The sequence below is a fragment of the Liolophura sinensis genome, chromosome 9, assembly GCF_032854445.1.
Source record: "Liolophura sinensis isolate JHLJ2023 chromosome 9, CUHK_Ljap_v2, whole genome shotgun sequence".
NCBI lineage: Eukaryota > Metazoa > Mollusca > Polyplacophora > Chitonida > Chitonidae > Liolophura > Liolophura sinensis.
In genome coordinates this window covers 8,603,226-8,616,150 of record NC_088303.1, presented here as the reverse complement: position 1 = coordinate 8,616,150, position 12,925 = coordinate 8,603,226, and the positions used below count along the sequence as shown (strand labels likewise).

The 12,925-nt window shown below is 42.1% G+C and overlaps 1 protein-coding gene across 1 annotated transcript; it reads left to right on the top strand.

Annotated features, from left to right (window-relative positions):
- Window positions 1-11,405: 11,405 nt before the first annotated feature.
- LOC135475230 (galactoside alpha-(1,2)-fucosyltransferase 2-like) lies at window positions 11,406-12,632 on the top strand. The gene has a single exon (XM_064755043.1). The coding sequence runs from the start codon at window positions 11,516-11,518 to the stop codon at window positions 12,479-12,481; it is 966 nt and encodes a 321-aa protein (XP_064611113.1). The 5' UTR covers window positions 11,406-11,515; the 3' UTR covers window positions 12,482-12,632.
- The last annotated feature ends 293 nt before the right edge of the window (window positions 12,633-12,925 follow it).

The following is a 12,925-nucleotide window of genomic DNA, read 5'->3' as shown; positions in this document are numbered from 1 at the left end:
CTCCACGACGGAAGAGTGTGGTTGCTTGAACCTTTTTACCTTCACGTAGGAGAGTTCTAGTGTTACCGGTGTTAAAGGATATGTGAAACACTTGGCTTTTCTTTCTTAATGTGCAGTTTAAATTGTGAGTAAACGTATAAAAATACAACAAGGCTTATGAGCTTCCTTCTTGAGTCGTAAAACTACAGATTCTATAAGGCTCCACCGGTCATTCCGGAAATTATGTAGCCTGCAGCCAAAATAGCTGTCAACAATGGCCTTACAACAGCAATAAGCAGTTCTACGTCTAGTGTGAAATAAATTTGTTCTATACGCCGCATACTTCTCACCACAGCCACATCTCATGCTGTTGTTTTGAACTTTTGTCAGTGTCAACATCTTAATTGCCTGTCGACCTTTGTAAAGTGGAACCTGATTGGGCCCTGTATCATACATATTTATGAAAGGAAATTCAGGTCTTTGAAGAGTTAATATGGCTCATTAAATCAAGGTAGATGATGTGGGTCATTGCTAGCTTGATCAAATTAAGATCACAGTAACGAAAGCGGTCGAAAGCCTACAGAAGTTAACACCAGATTCGTTTTTCGTTATTCGTTTTTCGAATAAGGTGCTAGCAAAACATTCGTTATTCCAAACTCGAACAACATGCAGGCAATATAAAAGTAAGCACCATATTTTCTTTCTCTATGATAACGAATATCGCGCTAGCGCCGACATTCAGATCTCAAATGACCCGATATACGTACAGAATTTAGCACCGTGTTCACCATTTGAACTCTTAGCTTCAGTAAGACGCTGTCTCGAATATGGTGCTATCACGTTATTTAGATATGAAGGTTTACCGGAATTATGTGCCATAACGTTTCTCGCTATTCGGTTCTTCAAAAAAATTTTGTGCTAGCACGTTATTCTAGTTCAAGCCTTTTAAACGTTACAGTTTGTTAGTTTTGCAGATATGGACACAATCACAACCGTGGACTTGTCATTTTGGAACTGTCCACCCACCTAAGTAAGCAGTGAATCATGGGCTGATATAGAGCCGATGCTAGTATGTCAGGAATCTCGGAGTGTCCCTTGTGTGGCTAAATTTACCATGAGCCGATTAAACAGAACCATATAATGTTTTGCGTACAAGCATTGAACATAGACCGAGCACAAAACATCTACACAAACGTGTATATCGATTATAAACTAAATCACGGAGTCTTTAAGCACCCTGCCTATTGTGAGCGGTATTCACTCAACTGAAAACAAACAATACTTGGGGCTGCCTGCCTTTTAGATATCGTGTCACATCTGTCTCACGTTGGCCACAAACGTCATAACATCCTCAAGGAACGTTAACATATATTATCGCCTTCCGTTTAAGGACTTTCATCGTTGTTATACACCTGGTAAACAGTTGCATCATACACCTGTGGATTTTAAACTGACTGCTGCGGAGGAAAACTGTACTTTAAAAAGCTATGTTTAATGCCCCTAAGCTGTTATACTATTATATGTCCATACTTATCCTAAAACTGCAAATTAAGAAATAAACATGAAAACGTTTAATGTGTCCTTAGAGCTGAATAGGCCTAGTCACGGTACGCGCTATTTCATATATACGTTCACTGATTAACGGGTAAACACCAATGAACATTACGCTTAACAATTCATTTTGACGTCACCTGAGGTAAGACTCGGAAAATTTTGCAGCCATTTTCTAGGGCTTTGATACACCATGATACACCTGTACACCAGTAATGTCGAAAGATGTTGAGTGTGTTCAAATCTGTCTATTTCCAAACAAGGTTACAAAAATAAAATGCGCCTTAAAGATAAATCTTTAACCAGCATATGCCACTTTAACTCCGAAACTTACCATTACATCATTTACTGATGCCCTGGGCTCTCCTAAAAACGCACCATTTAAACGAGAGAGACTGACTTCAGGGGTATATTGGACAAAATTTTCGACTACAGACAAGTATCAGCACTGGAAAGAGAAAGTAGAGGAATCTTTTGAGGCCGATGAAATATTACTACGAAACAATATCACTATATTGCGATGCGATGGAACGATACTGCGAATCATCGTTCCATTGATAGTAAGATGGTACTACGATGACCTTAACTTTTGGAAAATGAACACAAACGTCCTGTAAGAATAACAAAGGGAAGCTGCTTAAGGCCACCATCGTAATCGTGCAATAGTTCCATCCGACGATGGAACGGAACAATGAAACGATAGCTACATTCGGTAGAAGGACGAAACAAAGCGAAGACACGATCTTGCGTGTGAGAGTCAGTGACGAGGGTTTTATGTTCGGTTTCGATTATAGAAGACAGAGAAATCTTATGTCCATAATGTTAGGCAAGACAATCCAGGACTTATTTTGACTTCAGTCAAGGGCGATAACTCTAGATAGCTCTAGTAAGCAAGATCACCACATCTTTTCTTTCACGGAAATTGAAGTTCAATACTCAAGCTATTTGAACATTACAAAGTTTTGGATTCATTTCCAGTGACGTGATTGGTATGGTATCATCAACTTAACTTGAACAGTTTTGCGCATTACGCTGGTTTGATACATTCCTAACATTGTCACAATTGTACGTATCACACAAGTACCGCCATTTAAGCATTTTTTCTACTTCTGTTTTACTCTCCCGTTTTTCTGCAGAACTGTTTGGATGAAAGTTTTAGGAATTAACAGTTCATCAAGTACACCTAACACCTGTTACCTAGACGTGACTCGTTACCAACGATGTTGTGAGTGTTTGTGTAACCTAACAGTCCCAAACCTAACAGTCCCAAACTTAACAGTCCCAAACCTAACAGTCCCAAACCTAACAGCCCCAAACCTAACAGTCCCAAACTTAACAGTCCCAAACCTATCGCCCCCCCCCCCCCAAACTTAACAATCCCACACTTAAGAGTCCCAAACCTAACCGTCCCAAACCTAACCGTCCCAAACGTGAATCTTCCTGATTTGCCTCACCCTTCTTAAAGATACCTGCTACATACATCTCAGTATCTGCCACATACATCTCAGTACATGCCACACATATCTCAGTACCTGCCACATACATCTCAGTACATGCCCCACATATCTCAGTACCTGCCACATACATCTCAGTATCTGCCACATACATCTCAGTATCTGCCACATACATCTCAGTACCTGCCACATACATCTCAGTATCTGCCACATACTTCTCAGTACCTGCCACATACATCTCAGTACCTGCCACATACATCTCAGTATCTGCCACATACATCTCAGTACCTGCCACATACATATCAGTACCTGTCACATACATCTTAGTATCTGCCACACACATCTCAGTACCTGCCATATACATCTCAGTACCTGCCACATACATCTCAGTACCTGCCACATACATCTCAGTATCTGCCACATACATCTCAGTACCTGCCACATACATATCAGTACCTGTCACATACATCTTAATATCTGCCACACACATCTCAGTACCTGCCACATACATCTCAGTACCTGCCATATACATCTCAGTATCTGCCACATACTTCTTAGTACCTGTCACATACATCTCAGTATCTGTCACATACATCTTAGTATCTGCCACACATATCTCAGTACCTGTCTCATACATCTCAGTACTTGCCACGTACATCTCAGTACCTTTCTAGTAGGGCACATCTAGACTATTCTTCTGAAGCCTAAGATGAAATCTCTGTAACCTGGGAAGAGCTTTGCGGGAATGAATTAAAGTTTGACTAAGAGGATTGTGGTCAATTTCTATATTACCTTATACCCATACAGATACTGAGAAAAGCGCTCTGGATCCTAAACCACAGCTGACGTTTCTTTCTCTATTTGAGCGTAGTTGACTTCTGGCCAGGTTAGTGCACACGAGGCATAAGCCACATGCTTAACATCCTGTGTGATCATAGCTTTAAGGCCACGCTGAGATACATCCACACACAAAGCTTTGTTTCTGGGGGCCAAACTACACAGGCACCGGACATCCTATCAACAGCTGCTTCAGTTTCACGAGTGCAGTTTCATGCTTTTCATCCCAGTGCCACTTAACTTCCTTTATAAGAAGTTCACACATGGGAGCATTGATTCTGGATCTACTGAGAATGAATTTTGCAGGGGATGTCATCATGAAAAGAAACCGTTGCACAGCTGTGCTGTCTTCGGGACGAGGCATGTGGGTGATGGCCCCCACTTGGCTGGGATCAGGGGAAATCCCGTTAGCTGACAGAATATATCCTAGGAGTTGGACTTTTCCCACATCGATTAGATTTTTCTTCTGTTTGAACTTCAAATTTTCACGCCCTACTATTTGCTGGTCACTTTTTCAAGCTCTGACCATGATGTTCTTTTGTAGAATCCCTGACGAGGATGTTATCAAACGACACCATCAGGATCTTCACATATTCTGCTCACAATCTTGTGGAAAAATTCTGGGCTTGATGAAAACGCGAATGGAAGTCGTTGGTAGCAGTTCAAACAGTGTGTTCAAAGTTCTTAACTCAGAGTTTTCAGAGTCAAGCGGTATTTGCCAAAACCCACTAGTCGCGTCAACTAGGCCAAAGTAACGCTCTCCTGCTAATTTGCAGTAAGTTCTTCAGTGAGTAGTTAATGATGTTCTCACATAACAGCCTTGTTGTGGTCTAGGATCAAGACACATTCTTACAGAGACATCAGGCTTCTTCACAACCACTATACAGTTTACTCAAGAAGTTGGTTTTTTTTTTTCAAATGTCTTGATTACCCCCATATCCTCCATCCCATCTAGTTCTTTCTTTAACTTCCCGCGGAGTGACACAGCTAGTTTGGGGGATATATTACTGGTCTTACAGTAAGTGTTTGTATGTGACAGTCCTGTTTTAAACACTCATTCCCTCTTAAACACCCTTTTTTGTGCGTAGTGGTTGCCCTCATATTCACTTTTTAATCAACATGGGCGTTTTATCGCATGGAATTCCTCACTTGATTTTAGGTCCAGTACATGTTTCTACTTTACATCTGCCACAATGAAGTTTACCTTATTTGCTGTCCATCCAACACAACCTAACACGAGGATACTGTTGCAAGAGTATGACGTAATTCAATCTTTTGAAGGTTTTATTCGTATGTTCAACTTCTTAAAATCACCCACACATAAAACATTTGCTTGTGCTCTTGTATCTATATGTAAAAGTGGGTGTCGAATTTTCTTTATCTATTTTGATGACAGCTTCTATCCACGTTACTCCTGACATTTTTTTACACAGCACTATGCGTCAAAACAGACATTCAACCAGTAATGGCGTTCCAGGTCAGTAATCGCAAGGCCATGTCACAAACTACGCGCAACACAAACCACAAAAGAACTAAGAAAGTATGAAAATAAGACGGAATCATGCAAAGAGAAACAGTTAACAGTTTTCAACGATGTTGAAAATACGTATGTTCTGGGACACTGAGTGAAATCAGCATTCAAATCGTGTTCCGTGCCATGCTAGAATATCAGTTGTCGATAACAAATTATGTATGTCAATTACCCTTTGATTGCAACCGTTCATATAACCACATTGGCGGTCTAATTCAACACGATGAATTTACCGCCCCTAGCCCCGAGCTCAGGGGAATTAGACACAGTCGTGAAGCAGACTCCCAGAGATTCTGGACGCTCTGGCCACATTTACTTCCAAGAGAATTATACTCATTGTAAAACTTCAGAAACTTGGAGTGAAAGCGTTTGATGGAGTAACTTTGACACACTAGTTTTTGCAGTAAGAACTTGTGACGTTGACTGAAATCGTCATACACCACACAGAATCTAACAACGCTAACACACAAGCCTTCAGGCTCACCTGCCTTACTCGTTTTGGAAGTCTCCCACAAAAGCGTATATGTTTTCATCAGGATGTTGAGTCCTTTTGAAGAAGTGAAATCGTTCAAAAATAACACCTTTTCATGGCCTACAGTACTCCTCGAATTTCTGTAAAAAAGGGTTGAGTTTATGTTTATCCTCTGGGTCATCAAATTGAAACGACTTGTAGATTTCTATACCTTCATCTGTGACGGAGTGCAACAACAACGGTCATTTCACCTGCTCAGATTTGTCGGCGCTTAAATATCGTTTCGAGGTATGACTGAGTGAGAGAACAATACGCATTTCACCCGCTCAAATTTGTGAGCAGTTTCAGTGGTTTCGAGGTAATTGATATTTTGCTTATGCCAGGTGTCAGCGATGCTCCCCATAAAGTATTAAAGTTTGTGCGGCTCTAAATACTCCTCTACTGACTAACGCATAACACACGTCATAATAACCAAGATCACCAAATGGGGCAGTCGGTTGAATCTAGTCACTGAGCGAACGTTTGGTGTTAAACATACTCTGTTTGATTATTTATTTATCTATTTATTTGATTGGTATTTTCCGACGTACTCAAGAATATCTCACGTATACGACGGCGACCAGTATTATGATGGAAGGAAACCGGGCAGAGCCAGGGGCAAAGAAATAGCCATCCGCAGTTTACTGTAAGACCTTCTCACGTAAGAAAAAAATACACTGTCTTTAAAGTCTGAATTAAATAGAACAAAAACACCGATTGGTAACATATAGAAATGCAAGGTTTCTATTCTGGTAGGAATGTTCTGTCGTGACAGTTGTGGCTATGGCGGCTCAGTTAGCTGTTCACTTAGCTATTCTTGTGGCGGAGGTCAGAGATACGGCACTTTCAAGTAGTCCTCTTGTCACTTCCGTTATGTACTGTCAGAATATTCGCGAAAAGTGCGGCTCTGGAGGCTTAGTTAGCTGTTCAGTTAGTTATCCTTGGGGTATTGCTGACAGCTCCCCTCGTGGCCGATGTCAGAGATACAGTCTTGTCAAGTAGTCCTCTTGTCACTTCCGTTATGTACTGTCAGAATGTTCGCGGAAAGTGCGGCTCTGGCGGCTTAGTTAGCTGTTCAGTTAGTTATCCTTGGGGTATTGCTGACAGCTCCCCTCGTGGCCGATGTCAGAGATACAATCCTGTCAAGTAGTCCTCTGGTCACTTCCGTTATGTACTGTCAGAATGTTCGCAGAAAGTGCGGCTCTGGAGGCTTAGTTAGCTGTTCAGTTAGCTATCCTTGGGGTATTGCTGACAGCTCCCCTCGTGGCCGATGTCAGAGATACAGTCTTGTCAAGTAGTCCTCTGGTCACTTCCGTTATGTACTGTCAGAATGTTCGCGAAAAGTGCGGCTCTGGAGGCTTAGTTAGCTGTTCAGTTAATTATCCTTGGGGTATTGCTGACAGCTCCCCTCGTGGCGGAGGTCAGAGATACAATCCTGTCAAGTAGTCCTCTGGTCACTTCCGTTAAGTACCGTCAGAATGTTCGAGGAAAGTGCGGCTCTGGAGGCTTAGTTAGCTGTTCAGTTAGCTATCCTTGGGGTATTGCTGACAGCTCCCCTCGTGGCCGATGTCAGAGATACAGTCCTGTCAAGTAGTCCTCTGGTCACTTCCGTTATGTACTGTCAGAATGTTCGCAGAAAGTGCGGCTCTGGAGGCTTAGTTAGCTGTTCAGTTAGTTATCCTTGGGGTATTGCTGACAGCTCCCCTCGTGGCCGATGTCAGAGATACAGTCTTGTCAAGTAGTCCTCTTGTCACTTCCGTTATGTACTGTCAGAATGTTCGCGAAAAGTGCGGCTCTGGAGGCTTAGTTAGCTGTTCAGTTAGTTATTCTTGGGGTATTGCTGACAGCTCCCCTCGTGGCCGATGTCAGAGATACAGTCTTGTCAAGTAGTCCTCTTGTCACTTCCGTTATGTACTGTCAGAATGTTCGCGGAAAGTGCGGCTCTGGCGGCTTAGTTAGCTGTTCAGTTAGCTATCCTTGGGGTATTGCTGACAGCTCCCCTCGTGGCGGAGGTCAGAGATACAATCCTGTCAAGTAGTCCTCTTGTCACTTCCGTTATGTACTGTCAGAATGTTCGCGGAAAGTGCGGCTCTGGAGGCTTAGTTAGCTGTTCAGTTAGCTATCCTTGGGGTATTGCTGACAGCTCCCCTCGTGGCCGATGTCAGAGATACAGTCTTGTCAAGTAGTCCTCTGGTCACTTCCGTTATATACTGTCAGAATGTTCGCGAAAAGTGCGGCTCTGGAGGCTTAGTTAGCTGTTCAGTTAGTTATTCTTGGGGTATTGCTGACAGCTCCCCTCGTGGCCGATGTCAGAGATACAGTCTTGTCAAGTAGTCCTCTTGTCACTTCCGTTATGTACTGTCAGAATGTTCGCGGAAAGTGCGGCTCTGGCGGCTTAGTTAGCTGTTCAGTTAGTTATCCTTGGGGTATTGCTGACAGCTCCCCTCGTGGCCGATGTCAGAGATACAGTCCTGTCAAGTAGTCCTCTTGTCACTTCCGTTATGTACTGTCAGAATGTTCGCGGAAAGTGCGGCTCTGGCGGCTTAGTTAGCTGTTCAGTTAGCTATCCTTGGGGTATTGCTGACAGCTCCCCTCGTGGCCGATGTCAGAGATACAGTCCTGTCAAGTAGTCCTCTGGTCACTTCCGTTATGTACTGTCAGAATGTTCGCGGAAAGTGCGGCTCTGGCGGCTTAGTTAGCTGTTCAGTTAGCAATGCACGGGGTATTGCTAACAGGTCTCTGCAAAATAAAGGTCCTGTGTGTCAGGTAGCCCTCCAGCCATGTACTTACTAAGTAGGGCTGTTCTGCCACAAAAGTTGTGGCTCTGGCGAATCAGTTAGCAATGCGCGGGGTATCGAAATTAAGCTTGCCTCTGGCGGCTTAGTTAGCTGTTCAGTTAGTTATCCTTGGGGTATTGCTAACAGGCCTCTGCAAAATAAAGGTCCTGCATGTCAGGTAGCCCTCCAGTACTTACTAAGTAGGGCTGTTCTGCCACAAAAGTTGTGGCTCCGGCGAATCAGTGAGCAATGCGCGGGGTATCGAAATTAAGCTTGCCTCTGGCGGCTCAGTTACCTATTCAGTTATCTATTCGCGGATCATTACTAACAGTGCCCCCATGTTGGCCAGGTCAGCCTGAAATAATTGTTCTGTCAGATAGCCCACGCCTCTTACTTCATGTACTAAATACATGTAGGAATGTTCTGGCGAGAAAAGTGTGTCTCGGACGGTTTAGTTAGCTACTCAGTTTCACCCATAGTGGCCGAGGTCAGAAACAAAGGTCCTGTCAGGTAGTCGTCTGGCCACTTACTTTAAGTACTATTAAAGTAGGAATGTTCTGGCGCAAAAAGTGTTTCTTTAGCGGCTTGGTAAGCTATTTTTGGGGTATTGCAATTAGTGTCCCCTAATGGTCAATTTTAAATATACTGGTGCCTGGCTGTAGGTTTCTCAGCTGTTTATAGAAATATAGAATTTTTATAAAGAAAATTAAGGACTGCTCCCCCGTGAATAGCCAACCGCCAACAATCTTCACACACCTGGTGCAAGTTTGTTTATTGTCTGACATTTGTTCTGTCGTATAGATCGTTGGGGATTACGATAACTTTATAATATATGGTCGATAGAAAAGATGATCGTATTTGGCAAAACTAGACACATAACACTCTTTCGATCCGTCACATGTTTCACATGTGTGATCCAGGGGCGAACTTTACATAGTGTTAAAATCTGTGCTGCCTCATTTCAGTCTTGTCGGGCGCACGTTTTAGACCATTGGCGGGTTTTCCTTAATCAATTCAGTTAACCTGGGTATCTTTCGGCAGTATGTCCGTCACAGTCATTTCATGTGAAAGTCTCCCAGTTCACCTCCCGTTAGCTGAAACGATTACAATGCTTATCGAACTTATTGTCCTGTCGTTCGATTAGTTTTTGGAGGTTTACTATACATATAGTTGATATTCCCACTCCTTATGGGAAGAGGCATGATGATATTTATTCACAGCTGTTAAACGCCTTTGTTGATAACATGTTGAAAGGCCTAGGCACAGACTAAAAGGCTTCAATACACTTCCGTCGTGCGCCTACTATGGCCGCTCGACGTTCACGTTCATGCACAGACAGAAGCAAAAACAGAATGACCAACAGAACGACATGACCAGTGTTATTTTGATCATCAAAAGAACAACGTGACCGTATAAAGGATTTACAGAATTAACGGAGGCACAAGATGACCACTAAAACATACGGTAAGAAAGCTACGAAGGAAGAAAGCATTAAGTAGTCTATAAGATAGAAACGTTTAGTGATGTAAACAAAGTCTGTAAGATAAAATAATGCAGTTGTGTCTTATTAAGTTTTTGTTCAGAAACTACCACGCTAATGTAATACTTGCACAAACTATAGTAATTACGTATGCTGGTAACTTCACTCAGTGAAATCGATGATGAACAAAAACAAACTAAGGCTTTGAAACAGCTAAGCCATTTATTGTAACAAGTAGGTCTTAATGTAATACGTTCATGTACAGTCCAAACTATTTGCGTTATTATTCTTATCTCTATAGAGAGAGCATACTTAGCGGCGTATGGGTTGAAGTGTATACACTCAACCAATAAGACGCACAGCTATACATCAGATTTCACCAGCATAACGTCCCCAGGGGGCCTGGTGTCATGAATGAGGGAGGTTTAGCTGCTGATTTCATGATTATTGGAAATCTGAATTTTTCAGTGTGTACTATATTTTGGCTGGAAATTAAGTTACTTAATTATCCACCTTTGAACAGAGCGGGTTTTTAAGATGAAAATTCAACCTAATTATGCGTAACTTTTCGGCTCCGTGTTTTAACTTCACGCCGCAGATTGCATACGACATTTCTCTCATGAGGAAAGTTATTTGTTATGTAGTCGTCATTATGATATATCATCCAGGATTTGACCGGCCCCAGTAGCTCAGCTGGTAGAACTTCCGCTTCCGGAGCGGTAGATCCAGGGTCAATCTTGGATCGATTCATTCACCTAAGACCATAAAAGAGGAAGTTGTAACTTGTGTCTCAGTGAAGCAGCACTAGATAAAAGAGCTGTTTTTGAGACTATGGTGTGGTGAAATACGTCTCTTTCTCGATTATTTTCCAACACAATGCTTTGAAATTTTGAACACATATAGCTGAATACTTAAACTAAAAAACCTCCAAACAACAGGTAGTAAAAAATATTAATTTTCCAAATGAATATTATACCTCTGTACGACAGTTAATAGTTTAATGATATTAATTTATTTATTTATTTATTTATTTATTTATTTATTTATTTATTTATTTATTTATTTATTTATTTGATTGGTGTTTTACGCCGTACTCAAAAATATTTCACTTATACGATGGCGGCCGGTATTATGGTGGGAGGAAATGGGACAGAGCCCGGGGGGAAACCCACGACCATCCGCAGGTGGCTGACAGACCTTCATATGTACGGCCGGAGAGGAAGCCAGCATGAGCTCACCGCGACCGCAGTTTAAATAATAAGGTAGGCGGTTGAACAATAAACTTTCAAAATGTTGAAAATTGGCGGAAAATAGCATTTTCAATATCAGCTGCAATTTTATTCACAATGTTATTATTTTTTCTTATTTCTTATCTTATTTTTTAAACTTGTTCATATGTTCTCAACAGTGACATTCCTACTTTCCCTGTGTGCCCTTGTTGTGGGATCCTGGCTGACATATTGGTTTACCGGAGATTCGACGAAGGTCCCACATACCTTCTTCTCCAAACGAGTCATCCACAGGAAGCAAAGTATGCTAGAGTTAAAAGAGAGATATCTTTGCTTTCAGACTAGTAATAGGTTAGGAAATCAAATGTTCGGTTATGCGTCGGCGTTCAGCATAGCGAAGAGAAATGGAATGAAACCTTTGATTGACACCATATTACGACGTTACTTCCTTCTGCCTTCATCTCTCAAAAACAATTCTGAGTTGTGGAGCAACACTTGCACTGAGTTGCCAATATTGCGCGAGAATGCGAGCACCTGCAATGCATTCGATCCCCATCTATGGCGGATAAGTGGCCAAAGGACGCTGCGTATCATAGGCTGCTTGAGATCGTGGAAATATCTAATTGGACACGAAACGGAAATTCGCAGGGAGTTCACATTCAGGGATTTTATCCAAAAGAGGGCAAGGAAAGCTTTGGATGGTGCCCTGCAAGACCACTCTATTGCTGGACGTGTGCTCGTGGGTGTCCATGTTCGCCGGGGAGACCGTCTTCACATTGATTCAATGCCCGTTCCAGGGAAGAGTTATTTTAGGAAAGCCATGAACTTTATGCGAGCTAAATTTAAAGGTGCCATCTTTGTGGTGTGCTCTGAAGATATTGGTTGGGCCAAGGAAGCCCTCTTCTCCTCTGACACAGTCTTTGTAGAAACCGGTGAAGCCGCAGTAGATTTCGCGGTGTTGACGATGTGTAATCACACGATCATGTCCGTCGGGACGTTCGGCTGGTGGGCTGCTTGGCTGGCAAATGGGACAACAATTTACTACAAGCATGCGTTTCGACCTGACACACGCGCTGCGCATCACACCGTAATGCAAGAGTTTATGCCACCACACTGGATTGCCATAGAATAGGGGTACAACTCTGTCCAGAATTGGAGAGACCTCTAGTAATAGATTACATATATATGCCATTCTGGTCGAACCAAAGCCAGATGAAGAAACTTCGGTGAACCACAATGAAGTCTAGAAGTCTATGTTAAATATACATTGATATACGGCGTAAAACACCAATCAAATAAATAAATAAATAAATAAATATTTCTCAGCAAATTTACCTACATGTAACGAAGTTCATATGTGCAGTATTTATTATATGAATATACATGTATACGCATATTATATATGATAGCAGCGAATTACAACGAAAGGAGGAATTGTACTTGGATTAGCGGTTTGTTACTATATGCCCAAAGTGAGGTTTCCAGTCGTCAGCAGTCTCTGAAACGATTACAAAGAAAGACTGCTGCTTTATGTTTCAAGATCCAAGCTCAAATATGAAATAACTTATAAAATTTA

Coding starts and splice junctions, on each gene's coding strand:
- LOC135475230 (XM_064755043.1), top strand. CDS start 11,516: ATGTTCTCAACAGTGACATTCCTACTTTCCCTGTGTGCCCTTGTTGTG.